Consider the following 20496-nt stretch of genomic DNA (forward strand, 5'->3'; position numbering starts at 1 on the left):
CTTGATTAAAAAACGTATAATGATGCGTTGAGCAACAGACACTGGTACATCCTTATGGATATAAGTACACTAAAAAGTGAGGTTACGCGGTCCCGGCTGTTCTGAATAACTCGTATCAGACCATTCTAATATCCAGTGCAGCCACTATTACGACATTAAATTTTTCGCGGGATTATTCAAAAATTTCGGTTTATATTTGTATATAAAGTATTTTCGATTTACATGTAAAAAACCAAGAGGAAATATCTTGGTAGGAGCTAAATTTTATTCAGAATTTCTCAATATGAACGTATTCTAGACTGAACTGTTGGTGATAGAAATTTATATGATACAAGGTGTCACGTACAGTAAACGATATATCGTTATTGTGTATTTAAAATACAAACCAAAATTTAATTTGTTTTTGTAAAATTTATTAGCCGCTTTAGAGCTCTAGTTTAGAGCCTGATAATCATAAAATTATTTTTCATTACTCGGAATTTATTCTAATAGATAATAAAACTGATTTGGTATTAATTAAAATACAAATTCCGTATCTAACTGTGTTTTCCATAATACAGTAGTATGCAATAAAAATACAAATAATGAAATCATAAAATTTCCCGCTAATTAAACTGACCTCAGTTGATAAAAACAAGTTGTACGGCCGATTAAACCGTATATTAGACTTCGTTCTGCATTTGTATTTTCTGTTCGATTGATAAACATGACTTCTTATACAGTTTTTCTGGTTTTTACGATATGTTTGGGAACATTGTTCAGATATAGTTTAGCTTGTAGTGAAATTATACAAAATGTGTCTATTGAAGTGGAAGATAAAGATGGAGAGTGGTAAGTAGGTGGAAGAGGAAATAATAATAAGTATTATACCCTAACATGAGATGATTTTCAAGAATATGTTTTTTTAATTGGTAGACACTATAAACTATGACAGTTCTTGAAAAAGAAGATGAAATAATAAATTTTAAACTTAGTTGGAAGTTTAGTTGGTACAAATTCTGTAACTTGAATAAAGTTTTGTTGTGAAATGTATAAGATATGTCCAATTTTATTTGGGGACATAATATGAGAAGGATTTCTTGTTCTTATTATCTGTGTAGTTACAGAAATTATTCATTTTAAGCTTAGTTTTATTTTCGAAATCAATGACAAAAAGATGAAAAAATGTCTATGTTTACAAGCAAAATGTCAGAAATAACTAAAATGAAGCAAATACTCTGAGTGCTTAGCATGTTGTGGTTGAAATATCATCCCATCGATATTGAAAAGTATTTTTTAGGTATTCCAAATACAATTTTCAACCTACTGCTTGATCGATATACTTGATAAATATGAAAATAATCTGACAAACCTATATCAGCCATTTACTATTTAGAAATTCCAAGTTATAGACATTTATGCATGTTTCTTTTCCAATTTATAAATCTATCTTCTTTAAATACTGCCACAAATCATTTCCTATTCAGAGGCAAATTTGTGGGTCTATGAGCTTTTTTCGGCAAAGGGACTCTCTCAGTCCGCTTCTATTTAACATAGTGATGGATGAAATCATAAAACAAGTACGCAAACTAAGAGGATACAAAATGGGAAATAAAGAAGTCAAAATCCTGTGCTATGCAGACGATGCGGTACTGTTGGCGGACAACGAGGACGATCTGCAAAGGCTACTGTACCAATTTAACAAAACAGCAGAAAAGTTCAATATGATAATATCAGCGGCAAAGACAAAATCAATGGTTACTTCCAAGACACCGATCAGATGTAAGCTTGTGGTGATGAATTATGAATGAATGATGAATGAAATTTAAATATCTGGGAATCGAAATATCTGGACACGGGGACGTGGAGACGGAAGTAAGAAACCAAGCTACAAGAGCCTCAAGGGCAACAGCATATCTAAATGACACAATCTGGCGAAATAAATACATCAGACCTATATTATCCTATACAGCAGAGACCCGACCTGAGACCTATAAAACGAAACGGATATTGGAGACTACAGAAATGAAAATAGTTCGAAGAATAGCGGGAAGAACACTACTGGATAGAGAAAGGAGTGAAAACATAAGACGAATATGCGGGATAGATAACATCAATGACTGGGTACTGGATAGAAAATTGTGAAAATATCAAGGGACAAATCACCAGCAGGACAAAGAAGCCTTGGAAGACCTAGGAAAAGATGGAGTGACAACCTCCCAGGTGACTGAACAGAGGCAATGATGCCTATACACAGCAGGAAGAAGAAGAAGAAGAAGACAAATCATTTCATCTTTCTTTCTCTCTTTATTTCTATACACACAGACCTTTTAGGCTCATAGCTTGAAAGTGATTCCCTTTCACTCTTTCCTATTTTTTGCATTCGTTTCTAGTGCTTGGTTCCTCTGTCTTTTAGATCTTCTACCAATTCTGTGAACCACCTTTTCCTTGGTCTTGTTTTTTTTTCTTCTATATCATTTTTTTGTTGCTCTGAAATCTAGCTTTCTCTGAGTGTTACCTATCCACTCTATTATTTCATATTTTATCATAAATTTCATTTATTGTTAGTTGTTCTTGTCAGCCATAATTCTCCCTCATTTTCAGTCCCTAGTATACTCCTTACCCAAATATATCTAACCTCCTTTACTCTGCTTTGATAAGAATTCTCGTTTCGCTCCGTTAAATCACTGTTGGTTTTGTTTTTTTATACAGATTCAATACTTAAAATTGTTCACTTCCCTTTGATATCGTTGAATCTAGAACTTCTCCCTCGTCACCGTAATTTTTTGGTATTTAAAGTTGTCGTACACTAATCCATTGTGTTCCCTCTTAATGATCATAATCTGGATACTTCTAGTTTTCATTACCAACTACTTCTCTTCTTTTTTCTCTTTAATAATTCATTTATAAGCAATTACAACACATAATAAAGTTTTTTATTTTGCTATTTCTTCAAGACAACCTATTGTGTCGCAGAATTTGACGAGAAGCCAAAAAAACAACCATTTCACTCCTTCAATACAAAACTACTACAATCCTCCAGATGATTGAAAAAAAATACCAATGCTCAACAGGAAATAAAAAAAGAATTTTGCAAGTTTTGTGTGAGATATTCACACCTTTGAGTTATATATTAGTATATCAACCAGTAATTTTTTTTAATACTGAGCGAAGAAAATGAATCAACAAATATCCAATTCAATTACTTTATGGAGCAGACTCTTTCTTTCCAACAAAAGTGACTCTTGGTCATTTACTTGTCTCTCTTTGTTCAGGTCTAATATAACTTTGAATGGATGCATACAAAGATCAAATCTTAATGGTATAACAGTCAAGGAGATTCGTATTAGACATCAAAACATTTCCAAATTGGGCAAAGATTACGTGAAGCATTTGATCAAATTGGATACTTTGGTATTTGAAGATTGTCAAATCGAGTCAATAGCACAAGGAGCTCTAAGAAATTTACCAGTCATCAGACATGTTGAAATTACGCACAATCCTATTAAAAAAATTACTGGAGGTGAGTATAACAGATTACAACCAATTTTGATACCGAAGAATACATTCCAGTTATGCAGGTTCCAAATAATTTCCCTGAAAATTGATTTGTTATATCTAGATATCAAAACTTTGTGAAATTGGCAGTAGTACTCGTAAAATTTTTAATGATTTAAATTATACTGCTGTTTTAGTCAACGACTTTCACAATGTTTTTCCTCATTCCAGCTTGTTATCTATCTTGACATCGATCTAAGCTTTGGCAATCACGGTTGTTTTCGATGAAATGAAAGAACCATGTAAAATTCAAGATTTTTCAGTTTTAGAATCATATCAAGCTTTTTGTCAAAATATTTTAAAATTTCATTTTTGATGACTTGCTTTGGTCAAAAGAAATGGATATTTTGCTTCTTTAAATGTATTCAATTCAGGTGTAGTATGGACTTTCTTTGGTTTTAGAAACAGTTTACAGCTTATATCATTTTCTAGAAGGATTTTTTGTGAATATCCAGGGTACTTTTAAAGATGAAATAGAAAGCCCAGAGTGAGGGTGATTTATACATATTTTTTAAATAAGTACCCTTCTGCGATTCCGCCGCCGCAACCCCAAGGTCGGCGTTCCGCACATGCGCGCTGGTTACCTACATCTCTTGTCTACGCACTGACGCCATTACAGTCTGATTCTTCAATGTGTACGTTGTTTACTGAGTGTTTAAGATGCCTCCGTAAAACCGATCGATATTCATCTTGAGATCTGTCAAGTTTACGGACAAATCATTATGAGTGATGGAATGGTAAGGAAATGGGTGAGAACATTTGAAGATGGTCGCACAAATGTGCATGATGAAGAACGGAGTGGTCGTCCTTCGGTAGTTAATGAAGATTTGGTGCAGAAAGTGGACGTGGTTGTATCGCATTGTGACCGAGTACTTGAAATACCGGAAATTGTTTTCACGTTGGGTTCCAACGTTTAGGCAATATGTTGACTTTCCTTGAGCGGTACCACAATGAAGGTGAAGATTTTTTAGACCAAATTGTTACTGGTGACGAAACATTAGTGGCTTACGTCACACCAGAATCGAAACAACAATCCATGGAATGATGACATTCATCATCACCCAAAATAGTGAAGTTTAAGCAAACAATTTCTGCACGGAAAATCATGTGCATAGTTTTTTGAGACAGAAAAGGAGTATTGCTAGTAGAGTTTTGGCCTCGTAATGAGACAATCACTGCAGGGTCTTATTGTGAGACATTGAACAATCTGCGTCGTGCAATCCAGAACAAAAGACGTGGCAAGTTGAGTAAGGGTATCGCTTTGCTGCATGACAATGCCCGTCCACATGTGGCTAATCGGACCAAAGATCTCATCAAATCTTTTCAATGGGAAACTCTAAATCATCCTCCCTACAGCCCTGATCTGGTGCCCAGCGACTACCATTTGAAGAAACACCTGGGTGGTCAGCGTCTTCAAGACGATAACGAAGTCAAAACAGTTGAGATACAGTGGTTAACAAGAAGTCAGGCGGCAGAATTTTATGAGGAGGGTATTCAAAAACTGGTGCCACGTTATGACAAGTGCCTCAATATTCACGGAAATTATGTAGAAAAGTAGGTAGATTAAGGTACAGGCTTATTGCGATATCTTCGCACTTCTTTTTTTAATTCCAAAACGGTACTTACTTAAAAAATATGCCTCGTATATTGTACAACAAGTGTTGGAAATGGAAGATTTCACTTGCGTTTGTAGATTTGAGCAACGAGCTATAGGCTTTAATTTTGAACATTTTTTACACGATATTTTTCCGACTACCACAGGAAAACACATTCATAACTTACAGAAAATTATACAATTGTCTCAAATTCGCTCTTGTCAGCGGTTCAAAAGCCAAATTTAAAATGCCATTGTGTGGAAATGTAGACATCGCTAATCATCGATCTGTTTGTATGTCGTCTGGTAACCGGATGACTAAAAAAACTTAATCATACGAACAAACTAACCTAACCTAATTTAGAAATATACTTTTTTTCATAATGTATTGCAAAGTCTAATTTATCCTTGTACTCTTAAATTCTCCCAAACCCGTTTAAAATAATTAGAAATAAAAAATTAATTAACATCAATAACTAAACTTTCATTCTAATTTTTCAATGTTAACAGTAGTGATGCAACTACTGTTACAAGAAACATTGTAGGAATCACTAGATTCTTCTTCTTCTTCTACACTTTCAATTATGCCAGAAGATGTGTGGTTTTGGTTCAACACTTTTACAAAAGTTTCACCCCCTTGTATCAAGGGGGTGACCCTTGTATCATTCTTGCTATTTTCTTTTTGCTCTCGACGGATTCTTCCATATATTTTTCAGCCACCGCGTTAGCATTGGCTTTGACGAAGTCCTTCTGAAGCAATGTTCGGTGTACTTTTCTAGATGCTCAAGATTGAGGAATTCAGCAATTTTTTTAAGTGCCCCGCCAACAGTGTGTATTCCAGCTCTTTGACCTACGCATTTCCTTGTCTGTAGCCTACCGAAAGTGCTTGTAGTGAAAGGTGTTATCGCAAATTTTTATATTTTCTGAACATCCAAATTTTGCACTGCATAGCTGTTGATCACAGTAAAAACCTGTCGAACATGTGTTTTTGTGTGATTAATACGAACCACTAACTGTATCCCCTACCAGTATCATCTACTTCTTATAAATGTCTTCCCTTAGACAAACTCCGGCAATGCCAATTATTGCCATAACTTTTACCAGTAAATAGTCTTTGTGTGTGGCGTTTCTCATGAATGTTTCTAGTTCTTCTTTTGTTAGGACCTTCGACTGGTTTGGATGGTAGTCTTCACTTTTTTAGAAAAAGCTATAACGGGAAATGTTGACTTTCTCATTAACCATAATCATTGATTTGACCATCGAGTATTTAGACCATCCGTGAAGTTATTATTAGATATTGTTGACTCGGCTACTTCGTTGCCTCGTCCATAAATACCATCTCGTACCGTACTAAATCACTTCCCGGACTATTTACAGGGATTAACATAGTCAACAAGAACTAAGTACGATGGCTGATGAAAGTTAATTCTCTGCAAACAGTTAAATATAAATAAATGAGCTAATTTAATTATAAATATTCAGTTTTCGTTTATCTTCTTTCTACAATGAGTGCACATCCTTAACTTTTCTTTTGTTTTCTTAGTCAGCACATTTTAAATGATACCACTCAAAGAAATAATCACATCCGATACTGACTTTGAATTGTTTAATCTCTTTAACTTCATAGGTGTTATTATTGACAATTTAATCAAATCTAATTTGCAATATTCCTGTAACCTTTTGTGTCACATATTGTCATAATTTCTTTCCAACCACTTCTTATGCAAAATAAAAACACACATCCGTCGCATCGGCCAATCAGATTTCTCTTTTCACACGATTATGCCGTTCGTTCGTTTCCGTGCTGAAATTTTAGTGGCCTTCTGGAAACATATTTTTAGAAAAAGTATTTTTTCCATTGTTGCAGGTATATTTGACGTATTTGACACAATCAAGGTTCTAAGACTGAACAACAACCAAATAAGTTACATTACCGATGAAGCTCTATCAAATATGACGGTAACCGAAGTAAATTTTAGTCACAACAATTTCTCAATATGGAAAAGCGTTTGGTTCGCTCATTCACCTTATATCGAGAAACTGGATTTTTCTTTCAACGTCATTACAGCTGTACCGAAACGAGCATTTGACGGAATGCCTGTACTGAAAGAACTTAACTTCGAACATAACAAAATATCCGCCATAGGTTCCGGTGCCTTTAGAAAATTATCGTCGCTACAAGTTTTAAATTTGCGCAGTAATGTTTTAACAACAATTAATGTCGATGTATTTGGTGATAGAATATCGATAAACAGTATGAATTTGGCTTCCAATCGCTTTAACGATATACCAATTGATATTTTTGGAAAGTTGAAACTTAAAGAAATTTCACTCAGTCGCAATCCATGGATATGTCCTTGTTTAAATAAATTATATAATTTGTTGTTTAATAAAAGGGTTAAAGTTGTGCCGGCCGATAATTGCAAGCTAGATCATTTACCGATTTGTATTGTAAATGACGTATGCGGATTTCCTCAAAGTAATAGAGGCATTGTACAGTTTTATAGTATCATAGATAAATTGCAAGATGTTGATAGAGAATGCATTGGGTATCAATGATATACGAAAGCACACACACTAAACACTATGGTTGTTTCAAAATAGATAGAAATAACCATTTAAATATATTGGTAAAATATTGTCATAAAAAAATTTTCTATTTATCAATAGAAATATTCTGCTTTAGTATGACTTGCTTGTTTGCCTAAAAATTATAATTTTTTGAATACGAGTATTTGACTGCAAATCAACTCACTTCACTTCAACCTTGCAGCCCCTAAATAATTTTTTAAGACCTGCAAGTTAGGTTAGGTTAAGTTAGGTTAGGTTAACAGGGTGATCTCCACTTTTCAGCCGAGATTCACTCGAAAGCCTTAGGCTCATTGTGATGCTCTTGCCGACTTTTCAGTCAGCACCATTTCACTACCCTTCCCTATCTCGTCCGTTGCCAGGTCCTTGTCCCCTTTACAAGCTTTTTCAGGTTTCAGGTCCTGAACACCCAGCTCCGCTGCTTCTTCCAGACATTCCAATGCTTCACTCCCCATGCATGCATTGTCTCTTCCTCTTCACTGCATTCTGCACAGAGATCGTCGGTTCTGATACCTATTTTCCTGAGTTTAAAGCCTACTGTGCAGTGATCGGTAATCACTGCTAGGCTTTCCCATAGCCTAACAGTTCTGTTGTCTTCCTCTTCTGTAGCACCGGCCACAAGGAGCGTGAGATGGCACAGTCATCTCTATTATTTCATCTCTTGCCGTGCTCTCCCTCTAATATTCTATCTATCGTGTCTCTCATCAATTTGATCGGTGGTAGTGGCAAGCCCATCGCTTCGTCCCCGCTCCTGGTCGTTCCCAATTTAGCTAGTTAGTCTGCTATTTGATTCCCTTCTACATTGCTGTGTCCAGGTATCCAGCAAAGTCTAACCTTTCGGTCACGAATACTTGACAGAGCTTCGCGGCAGCTCACCACTGATCTAGATCTCACTGCCGTAGACGATAATGATCTCAGAGCCGCTTGGCTATCCGTGTAGATTGTGATGTCACGCACCGTTTCATTTCTGCTTCACGGATTAGTTCCGCGGCTAGTTTTATTGCCCGCAGCTCGGCTTGCATTATGTTGCCGCCATTTCTAAGCCTCAAGGATTCCCTTATTCCCAGAACTTCGGAGTATACTCCCGCTACCGTCCGTTCGTCTTTTACGGAGCCGTCCGTGAAAATTGAGTTACTTACTGTTCCTGGGTTCTCTTCCCAGTCCTCTCTCGTTAATATGAGGACGTTCAGAAGACCTGCAGGTTATTAAATATATGAATTATATCTAAGTATTCGATTTCAATGTCTTCTTCTCAGATTATTAATTACATGAAACAAAAACGAGGAAAAGCTGAGATATTGGTCTGTACTGTTAAAATGATCAATCTGTTAGCTTCGTCAGTGAATTAATTTATGTTTTCATTCTCATAGCACGACTAGATGTAAATGAAAATATCGCACAAATAATCTTTTTACAAATCAATCCATGAGTGGGAGCACTTTCCAGATAATATATTGAAATATATCCTATCGAATTCTATGGTGTTAACTCAACGTTCAGCAATCCCCTCGAGACCTTAGTAAAACCATTCTTAAGACGGCATTTTCAACATCTCTTTTTGATTCAAATTTTTTCTCACGCAATAATTTCGCGATGGATCTGAATAAATAGTTATGTGACGGTGCAAGGCATGGACTAAGTGGTGGTAAAAATTCAATACCACCAATTTCTCCGCACTTATTCCGCTTAACATCCATAGTATGTGGTTTAGCATTCGGTTAATTAAATGTGGATATCATCGGCTGCTCACTATATACAGTAAGTACACTAAACCTCGATATTTTCACCAGACACACAACAAGACTTTTGTTTCGTTTTGTTTCGAGTCGACACTCTTTGCGATGGTTTCTGGTAGTTATATTTTATCTAGCCACTGATTTTCCATGTCTGGGGTGTTAGATCAATCTATTTTCAATCGCAAGTAATAATGCGTCTATTGAAATCAACATCTTTCGACAAGGCACGTACCTCTACTGGACGTTTCGCATTAATTTCGGTTAATTCTTGTGGCACTATTCGACAAGTTTTATCAATCTTACCTAAAGATTTTGAATTGCGATGTATGAAGGTCCAAGGAAGTTCGATAAACGGCAACTGCTGGTACTAATTTGATTTTCTAGTGCTTCCCCAGGTGCGCAAGATATCAAATTTTAAAAATAAGGAGAGAAAAATGTTAATTGAAATAAATAAATTAAATAAACGCATTACTTTTCGTAAATTGTTTGCAAGACATCAAAGTATTTGGGAAATTTGCAGCGTATTTTTTTTCCAAAAAGACCAGTGTCCGATCTGATCTTGTCCGATTGCAACTTAAGGAACTTGTAGTGCTGGTCTCTTATGTAATTATAATTGAAGGTTGATTTCGATATATCTACGGTTCTTCATCTTCAAGTTGTAGCAATGTCAAGTCAAGCATCAGACGAGTTCAAATGTTTTTCCTGCAAACCCTTAGCTTTATGAATTCTTGTGTGAAGAAGCCATGGTTTTGCCATATTCAAGTCTTATATTCTCATATTTTCAAGCTACGGTTACCACATCCATACCGTTGACATCAACAACAGAATAACCTCTTTTTTGGAAATTTATTTGTCCGTACGAAGAATCTGGATACGAAGATCAGATTCATTGGTCCGTACTACATTATGTAAGCCAGTCAAGGTTCACAAGGTCTTTGTGATATCAGTCAATTTTTTGGCTTTTTTGTCAACCCGAAAAAGTCATTCTAGAAGTAAGAAAATGAACCATGAGCCAAGGTACAAACAATTAAGACAGTCAAACTCTTCAAAGGCATTAATATAAATAAAAATCTACAATACATCAAAAATTATATGTTTGTATACATTATTTATTGTCTTTCTCTCTTTTTCACAGAGTTTTATTCATTTATAGGTAGTAAGTAGGTAGTGGAGACCACGTGATTGACAAACAACTACTTTCACATAGCACTAACGTCATCTACATGATTTGTTTTAAACTAAGTCGGTTTGTTATAGTTATCTCACTCGAAATGGGTTCGAAATAATATTTAAATTTCAAATGGCTTGTGACGGGAATGTCACATGGCGCTATAGAGTTTTAATGATCAACGTAACCTCTTTGTTTCATATAACCTAACCTTGGGTATGGTTATCGATGGTTTGATGTTATCTAAACATCGATGGTTTCACGAAAATATCGATGTTTCTTCAATCGATGATTTTCTTTCGATGTTTTGCTGTTATCGATGGTTTCAAATAAACATCGATGTTTTGGTAATTTCAATAACTCCTAGTTGTTGAAAAGCTACTTCAATTAATATATTTCAAATTTACCAAGACTAATTATTTCATTATTTGAATCCCCTCCCATAAATAAAGAAGTTTGTGGAACAGGTGTACGTTTGGAGTGAATTCAGATCAGAAACAATCGATAGATAAATCAATGCCCGAAGAACTGTCGTTATACTTAAATTCCCCAAACGAAAAGATTCAGCAGAACCCTCTGGTTTCTTGGAAAATGATCCATCTGAGTATCCATTCTCCCAAGCAGGTCTGATTTTGAACTCTCTCAGAAATCGCCTCTCAAAGGATATGGCTGCGAGCCTTAAAATTTTTATCTTTAAATATTAATTGATTAATTGTTTTTTTTTGTTTGTGGAACAGGTGTACGTTTGGAGTGAATTCAGATCAGAAACAATCGATAGATAAATCAATGCCCGAAGAACTGTCGTTATACTTAAATTCCCCAAACGAAAAGATTCAGCAGAACCCTCTGGTTTCTTGGAAAATGATCCATCTGAGTATCCATTCTCCCAAGCAGGTCTGATTTTGAACTCTCTCAGAAATCGCCTCTCAAAGGATATGGCTGCGAGCCTTAAAATTTTTATCTTTAAATATTAATTGATTAATTGTTTTTTTTTTGTTTTTAATTATGATTACAACTTAAATTGTAAAATTTATTTCTTTTTAATAAAGTTTGTTTTGAAGCTCATAACCTTGTTTTTCTCCTAATTATTTTTGTGTAATAATGAGTGAAAAATTACAGATGATTTCTAATTAGGTAATACAGCTAAATACACATTAAAAATAACTAGATTTCGTTTTCGACTTTAAAAATTAATTTCAGGATTTTCTTTACCAATGAAGCTATTACGCAAAATCACTTAATTTACAAACAGAGAAATCAGTTAATTTAGAACATTTCTTTTTTATTACTTTTTTGCTCTTTTACGAAAAAAAAAATTGTGCGTGTCAGCTCCGACACACAACTCAAGTTCGATAGTCTAATCAGACGCAAAAAGAGTTTATTTAACTTAAAAAAGATTGGTCGATTCCCAGAATATTTTGGGCTTCCTTCATTAATTTTTTTTTAATCTGTAAGCTCGCTGTCTCTCGGCTGGACTTTTTGGAGGTTTAGATTTTTTCCTAGTCAAAAAATATAAAAAAACATTAGAAAATTTATAAATGCATAATTATAAAAATTTAAACCGACTTGTTAAAATTGATAAAAAAAGGTTTTTAAAACATTTTTTTTAAATTATTATAATTAATTTGGTATTTAAAATATAATATTATTTAAATAATTAACAAAAATGGTTATAAAAAGACAATTATGTCACTAAATCTTTGACATACAATAATAAATATTACATGAAAATTATTTAAATAAGCTAAAAAATAACTTTTCGAAATAAAATTATATAAAAACATTATTATAATGAAAAAATATTGTCGATTTTTCTGATAATATTATCGAATTATTGACTACAGTTGTTAATATTTAAAAATTATTTATAAAATAAATCATAATAACTTGGAAGAATTTATAGACATCGACAAAAAAATTAATTTTTGGTTAGGTTAGAAATTTTCTATTTTATGTGGATGCACTGGATAATTCATTTTGGGTTGATTATCTAATTTTATGTGTTGTTTTCAAATATATATTTATATGAACTACATCGATAATTATTAAAATATTTAATAAATACAAAATGCACATGCTCATACATATAATACACGAATTATAACGTACCTTGCAACCACGTGTTTGTTAGATGTTCCGGCAATACCACCTACACCTCTTTCTGCCATAGTTATTTGAAAATACTTTCAGTTCACTTTAGCGAAATACAATTATAATAAAACTTCACAATGACAGCAATATAATTATGTTGACACTGACAATTAGAAAGTTGCGCATCATAGGGTGCGACCAAAAACGTAACGAGGTCATTCATCGATAGATTTTACTCCCCACATTTTTCTCATACCGGGCCCCTTATATATGCAAATCGATTCTTAAGGAGTAAACTCCAAAAAACATGGATGTTTTAAAACATCCATGATTTTCTTAGAATGATTATCAACCATAGATGTTTATTAAATGTAAAAACATCGATGGCAAACATCGATGTTTTGTTTACCGATACCATACCTAAATGAAACCATCTTTACATCTACGGCAGATTTTAATAATTATATGTATTACTGTTTGTAATTTTTGACTGACTTTTCTAATCATATATATATTCTTTGATTTTAAGTCATTCATGACATTTATACCCTGATATTTACATCAATCTTTAATTTTTGTATTTATAAATATATATTTTTTTCTGTTCGATAATGTCCGATCAAAAACTCGATAATCCACATGAGGAAGAAACTAAATCGGATTCGAAAATTAATACGCCAAATGAGCAAGAAACTGAGTCGGTTTCGAAAATCGGTACACCAAATGAGGAGGAAACTACAGATTCAAAAATAGGTGATCCGAATGAGCAAGAAACTACGGATTCAAAAGCTGGTGATCTAAATGAGGTAGAAGCTATATCAGATTCGAAAATTGGTACTGCAAACGAGCAAGAACCTGTGCCGGATTCAAAAATTGAAACATCAAATGAGCAAGAAACTCTGTCGGGTGAAAAAATCGATACACAAGATGATCAAAATGAGCGAAAAAGTATGTTAGATTCAGAATTGGAGACCCAAACTGAGCCAAAATCGACACTAGAGGACAAAACTGAAAAATATTCCGAATTCATAACTGAGAAAACCGAACCTTTACCTTATGGCGATTTTTTCGACGATGCGGAACCTTTAATAAATAAAGTTGACGCAGCAATAATTGAAGAAGAATTAACAGATTTAGCCGTTGAAGTAGTTGAAAAAGAGGAAAAAATCACCCGTGCATCTGAAAAATTAGAGAAAATAGAAAAAATAAACTTACCAGATAATGTTAAGGCCAGTAGTAGAAGAGTAACTCTGGTTGATGATAAGAGGAAAAGTTTTTTTAACAGAAAAAGTATTTCTTTTCGTTTTTCAATAACTCCAGAAGGTAAAGGTAATAAAATATTCAGAAGTAGTGTCAACTATGACGCCTTTCCGAGATTAGGAATTGAGGGTACCAAGAGAGTTAGTGGTGATTTTAAAGAAAGTAGCATAGTCGAAGATAAAACTGCATGGTTAAGTCTTTTAGAATATACAGATACTGATGAGTCGGAAGAAGAGGAAGAAAAATTAGAAGAAGAAGAGCCCAAAAGAGAAATAGGTGAACAGATATCTAGACACGATTATTACGAAAAACATGCGAAACTTAAACAAGAAATTTCGGCACGTACAATAGAAAATAACATTCTCCAAAGAAAAATCGCCATATATTTTAGAAGAAAAAATATGGATTATGCTTGGAAAGATTCTGGACATGGTTTCGAAAACAAAAACCTATACCACCAGCGTTTAGAAGAGTATTCAAATGTTATTAAACACGATAATGCCAAACGAAACACAACAGATACACAAATGCAAACTCTTAGAGATGCAATAGAGCGTAGAAGTAAATTTTTGGAAGAATTATTCCACGATTTTCAAAAAAAAGAAAAAGATGTAGGCCTTGGTCTAATTTATAATAAAACAGGTACTGAAATTCCCGAAAAACTCGTTCTACAATATCTGAATCGACAAAAAACAAACTTGGAAAAATTAACTTCTATGAGATTAGTATTTTTACAACTGAAACGATTGGTTACAGAAAAAGAATCAGCAATACAATCTATAAATACAGTTGATGAAGAGCATCGTTTACACGATTTCGAGAAATTGAGAGACGACAATAAAATATTTTCCGACAAAATTGAAGAGAAATTAGCCGAGCTGACTGCATTGAGATGTAGAAATAACGATACTATACAAATCCTTGCTCACCTCAAAGAAAAAATAGCAGCTTTCGATTCTGACATAATGGACTTGAAAGATCTCCTAAAGTCTGTTGAATCCAATGTGGAAGAAGTAAGATCGCGTCTAATGCATTCAAAAAAAGAAAGAGACGCGTATCGTACAATGCTCGTTAAATTACAAGAAGACTCAGGTCTACTAACAGAACGAGTATTACTCAAAGATATGGAGCGTTGTTCACAAGAAGTGAATATACTTAAAGAGCAGCTGAAAAGTTTAACCACCGAATGCGGCTCTAATATTAAAAAAATCAGGCGCATACGTAAATTAATCGAAGAACGTATGGAATCTTCTACAAAGAAAACCATACAGAAAGATAAAAAGCGTATAAAAAGTTTCCGGAAAAGACTGAGTAAAGAAGAACCAACTACTTTTAATCCCATTCTACCTGAAGGTGTGATGGATCATCATTATTTCGAACAATTTCAGCCCACCGTAACTAGAATTAACTTAAACAAGCAAGATTAGTCACGTAATGAGTGAAAAATCGTTTTCTTCTACATAAAATACAATGTAGTTGTTAGTTTTTAAGTAAAATAAATGATCGAGCCTCTGACCGGAGTTTTCAATAACTATCACTTTCCAATATTTCAGACTGTTTAATCGTAAAATTCGTCTTCTCCATATGCTTCTTCTATCATTATTTTACGTTGCGTTATGAGTGTGATGGATAATTTTTTTCATAAAGTGGTCAAGTGACTATAAGAAAACCAATTGGATACAACGGACTATAGGAAACTTGATATCAAAGTGAAAAACATAAATAGCCGCATGTAATACGTCCAAGATGACTGCCAGTTGAAGATAATTACTTATCATCGGTCAAAGATTCAGTATACCGTTTTTTGTCAAATATAATTTTTGAAAAAACACCACAAACAAATGCTATCACACGGCACTAATGTCATCTATATTATTTATTTTAAATAATATACTTACTGTTTACAGTACACTCAAGCAAATTCGAAAAAATCTCTGCGGTCGTCAGAGAAAGGAATGGAAACAAAGAAGTGGTTCCCAAATTGAGTAAGGCAATAAATGACAAACGCCAGAGGAGGTTGCGCAAATGCGTTCTTTTTCACTAGGATGATACAAACAGGCTTAGGTAAGCTCCGATTTAATCAAGCATACGATATTTTCTCCAGCGATTACCGACTGTTTCCAAAAAGAGATTTGCGTAATGAACAATTTTCTTCTGACAATGAGTCATATAATTATTTGCTTCGTTGGCCCGATTCTTAACGGCCTCCCTTACCTATTTATTTATTGTTATTTCGACAAACAATAGAAAAGAAATATTGACGACTCAATATACCAAACAAACTATATATAAACCTTCCCAAAGAACGGGTCTTGTTAGGAATTAAGAACAACAAAGCACCGTGCTAAGACATGCAACTGGGAGAAAATTAACACCTCAAAGCTGCGACCAAACTCTTCAATAAATGCTTGAAGGAAGAAACGACCCAAAAATTATGGAATAATAGCACTATTTTTACTATGTATTAGAAAAGTAGCTTCACAGACCTACAGAATGAACTAATACCAAAATCATCTGCATAGTTGTCTAACAAACTTGACCTTTATCAGCCTAGCAAACAAGCAAGCTTCAAAGCTAGAAATGGAAAAAAAGATCATCTTCAAATGGTAAAAACGTTAATAGAAAAATGTGTTGAATATACAGAAGCGCATAGAATTAGTATTCGTCGACTATGAAAAGTCATTTGACTCCATAAACACCATGAATTGCTTAAAACAATTGCCAACTGTATAGTCCACCGCTATATTTCTATATTAGGGTACATATATCAGTAGGTAACAGCAAAGCTCAAAATATATACAGAAACAGATCGTTTCACAACTTCTCCCCAAATTTTCACAGCTCTCTTGAAATAAGTGAATTGAGGAAAGCTAATATGTGTTTGATCGACGAAATTATGCTACCTAGAGCTTCCCAAAAAGTTTGCTCAAATAAAAACATCGCCACGACCCAATTTATGACAAACTTAGTCCCCAGTTGCAACCTATTGTTAGAAGAAAAAGAAATCGAAATATCTGGAAAGTCATAACTCAAACGAAAACTGTAAATAAAATGGGAATGAGTCAAAGAGCCAACGAAGAGCTGCATAAAAGAACAAACAATGGATTACTAAAATGACCTTCCAGGGATCAGCATAAAGAAACTGATGGAAGGACGATTTGAAAAGGATATCTTTCAACTGGTTTCAAAATACCTAAGGCCGATCAAAATGGTCTAGGTTGCGAGAGACTTATATCCAGTAGTAAACGAAACGGGCAGCGAAATGATGATGAGGATGACTTCATTTTAGCCCATTATTGTCTATCGTATTTAGATTAAGTTAAAAAGTTGTTGTTTATCCGTGTTTTTTATTTTAATTTCATTTTCGATTTATTACAACATCCTTAACCGCTCAAAAAGTTGGTTTGCGTACAGATTTGTGATGTTTTTATAACATTTCAATATTGTCAATACACCCTAACTATTATTATAGGGATTATTACAACCACTAATCGTAAAAATCCACTTAATATCTATTAGACTGATAGGACATATGTTCCTTTATTTGCAATACCATTACTTGGACAAATAGTAGATCAGGAAAAATGAAAGGGTAGCAACGTAACCTCTACTTATAAACTGCCAATCATGCGTCAATCAATTCAATTTTGTCACAATAAATACCCTAGTAAATAATATAATGGAATTCAGTGCTTCGGTAATGTTTATGTTTAGTTATTCAATTGCACTAGTGGGAATATTTCTGGTTAAAAATAGAATAACACACTTTGTTAATAATTCTTTTACTTGTGCACTAGCTGTCTTCTTTTCTATCACTCTTGCAATGTTTGGAATATGGTTATTCGCAAATAAAGTCATTCAATGAAAACAATATTATTTTCTTTTTATTCTTATACAATTTCCGTAAAGCATTTTATGAGGTTTCTAGAATTTTGTACTTCTCATGATACAACCATTAGTTACCTTGGTTGTAACTAAAGGTAACTAATTTCTAGGTAGCGAAAAGAAAACGAACAAATTGGAAAGTTTATTATTTATATTCGAAACTGTCCCAAATTATTTTTGATTTCGTAATAGCTATAAAGGTTTATTTTTTCAATTGAATATTAAGATCACTAGTTTCCCTGTCAGTTTTTTCGATAACAAACGTCATAGCAGATGGTAAAAACTTCGAAATGCTTTCGGTCGTCTTTGCGATAACTGCTTTTCTAGACAGAGGCAATACTTTGATGGAGATGAATTCTATTTTCTAATTTTCTGCCTTTGCTTGCTTTGTTATTGAAACTGTGTCTGAACAGCTCGATCCTCGTACTGCTTTAACAACTTACTACTCATCATCTTTGGTATGGTTTGCCTTTCTGGGGGTCTTGTAGTTCGCACCTCTTCAATTTTATCTTCAAATTACAAAAAAGAGCTATTCCTCATATTTATGGTTTGAGTCGTAGAATTCTATTTTAAAAAACACAAAAGTCTAACTCTTCCCAATCTCTTCATTTCAGAATCCGTTTGTTTGGTTCGAGAACACTTCCACAACTCAACTGAGAGACCCATGCCTACTTACCCTACTAGAGGAAGATCTATTCATACTATTCTTTTCCTTTTCATTCCAATACTTATAGTACTTCTTGCCTCTTTCTCACCTGATATCTATTACATTTTATTTTTATCAGTATAAAGTTTTGTCCAGAGGTTGCACTCGAAAGGAACCTACCGCAAACCATCGTGCAGATGATAAAGTACTAGTTGCAGGAAATAAAGAAGAGACGACATTCAGGATATTGGGAGAAGCAAAAAAAAAGAAGATTATAAGCAAACGGATAATAAGAGAAATTACATAATGAGGAAACCATCAGAAAAACAGAGAAAACAGTTGTAAAGGGATCTAAATACTTAAATCACAAATTAAAAAAATTGTACAAAGTAGCGATTAGACCTCATGTGTCATACGCTACAGAAAGTATGTGTCTCACGAAGAAAGAAGAAGGAACCTTAGAATATTCAAATTGAAAATAGTCAGAAGAATATTGAAGGCAAAGTAAATAAATATTGAGGCCAGTGAATAAGAAACTGGAAAAGGGAATATAAAGACAACTCATAATTAGAGTTTTAAAAACCCAAATGCTGCAAAGGTTAGGGACATTTATCGAGACGGTTGACAGATTTCGTAATAAAAAATGTGATAAATTGGTGACCAATGGAAGGTGGGAAGTCCAAGTGAGAGAAGACGTTAAAAAATTGAGTACTCAATAAGTTAGACACATGATCACTACATAGTGGACCAGAATAACTGAAGAAAACAGGCATTAAAATTCATGAACAGATAGAGAAAGAAGCCATGTACCGAAAAAAAAATACTCGAAGAGCTATAAGGAGTGGCCCAAATATGTTTCCGTTAATTTGCGTGAGCTAGCTATGTAATCTGCAGTAATAAAATATACACCCCACAAAAATTGTCGCATCACTGGTATTTTAGGAAACGCTCGAGTAAATCATTTCTGTCTTGGAGAATGCATTGAGATCGAGAACTTTCTAAGCAAATTGTGTTATTGTATAGTGAAAATTTTATTTTATTTTGTTAATAATGGACGTGCCTCAACGTGACATGTGACGAATGAAGAAGCCGCTAGAATCATCGCGCTCATACAAGATGGCCACAATCAAAGATACTTCGCCGGGTTAATTGGAGTTGAACAAAGCACCATATCCAGAGTTCGCTACCAAGAAACAAGGCAGCTAACCAGAAGACCCGGACAATGCCGCGGAAGGGTAACTTCGGTAGTAGAAGATCGTTATTTGAGGTTAACGGCGTTAAGAATTAGACACACCACCACTCGGCTGCAAACAGATCTGTTGGCTGCTCGTAATGTCCGAATAAGCCTACAAACAGTTCGAAATAGGCTGAGAGAAGCAGGTATATGAGCCAGAGTGCTAGCTAGAGGTCCACGTCTTACCAGAGAACATCAAGTAGCAAAATTGGAATTTGCTCGAGAACTTCCAAATTGGAATATTCAAAATTGGTCCAATATTTTATTCACGGATGAATCAAGATTTTGTCTATATTCATCAGATAGGCGTGTACCAGTATATGTGTACTAGTTACGTGGTGAACGGCACGATCAGGTTAATTTTTGTGAAACTGAAAGCTTTGGTGGTAGTTATATGCCTCATATCGGTGAAAACTCTGTGCTAATACACGATAATGCTCGTCCACACGCTGCTAAAGTGGTTTGGCAGTACTTAGAAGAGGTCAAGATATCCACTCAGCACGTAGCCCGGACCTTAACCCAATAGAGCATGTCTGGGACTATCTAGGATGGCAAATTCAGCAACATCCGGCACCAATAAGAACACAAGATAATCTTCCAAATGTTCTTTTTAACTTCTGGGAAAACATGCCGAAGGATACGTCCAGAACCTGTTTAAAAGCCTTCCAAGAGAATAGGAAGCTGTAATTAGAGCGAGGGGCGGCAACACAAGCTATTAGAAATTAATTGGCTGGTTTTAGTTTGAGCACCGTTCAT

At 34.3% G+C, this 20496-nt stretch overlaps 2 protein-coding genes across 2 annotated transcripts; both read left to right on the top strand.

Moving 5' to 3' along the window:
• Positions 1 to 696: 696 nt before the first annotated feature.
• On the top strand, positions 697 to 11696 carry LOC130446517 (leucine-rich repeat-containing protein 15-like). The gene is made up of 4 exons (XM_056782828.1): positions 697 to 831; positions 3255 to 3502; positions 6999 to 11348; positions 11571 to 11696. The coding sequence occupies exons 1-3, from the start codon at positions 707 to 709 to the stop codon at positions 7688 to 7690; spliced, it is 1065 nt and encodes a 354-aa protein (XP_056638806.1). The 5' UTR covers positions 697 to 706; the 3' UTR covers positions 7691 to 11348; positions 11571 to 11696.
• A 1630-nt stretch (positions 11697 to 13326) lies between these two features.
• Positions 13327 to 15402, top strand: LOC130446841 (coiled-coil domain-containing protein 96-like). Its single transcript, XM_056783329.1, has one exon. The coding sequence runs from the start codon at positions 13327 to 13329 to the stop codon at positions 15400 to 15402; it is 2076 nt and encodes a 691-aa protein (XP_056639307.1).
• The last annotated feature ends 5094 nt before the right edge of the window (positions 15403 to 20496 follow it).

The sequence above is a fragment of the Diorhabda sublineata genome, chromosome 7, assembly GCF_026230105.1.
Source record: "Diorhabda sublineata isolate icDioSubl1.1 chromosome 7, icDioSubl1.1, whole genome shotgun sequence".
Classification (NCBI taxonomy): domain Eukaryota; kingdom Metazoa; phylum Arthropoda; class Insecta; order Coleoptera; family Chrysomelidae; genus Diorhabda; species Diorhabda sublineata.

Coding starts and splice junctions, on each gene's coding strand:
- LOC130446517 (XM_056782828.1), top strand. CDS start 707: ATGACTTCTTATACAGTTTTTCTGGTTTTTACGATATGTTTGGGAACA. Junction 832..3,254: donor GAAGATAAAGATGGAGAGTG/GTAAGTAGGTGG, acceptor CTCTTTGTTCAG/GTCTAATATAACTTTGAATG. Junction 3,503..6,998: donor TATTAAAAAAATTACTGGAG/GTGAGTATAACA, acceptor CCATTGTTGCAG/GTATATTTGACGTATTTGAC.
- LOC130446841 (XM_056783329.1), top strand. CDS start 13,327: ATGTCCGATCAAAAACTCGATAATCCACATGAGGAAGAAACTAAATCG.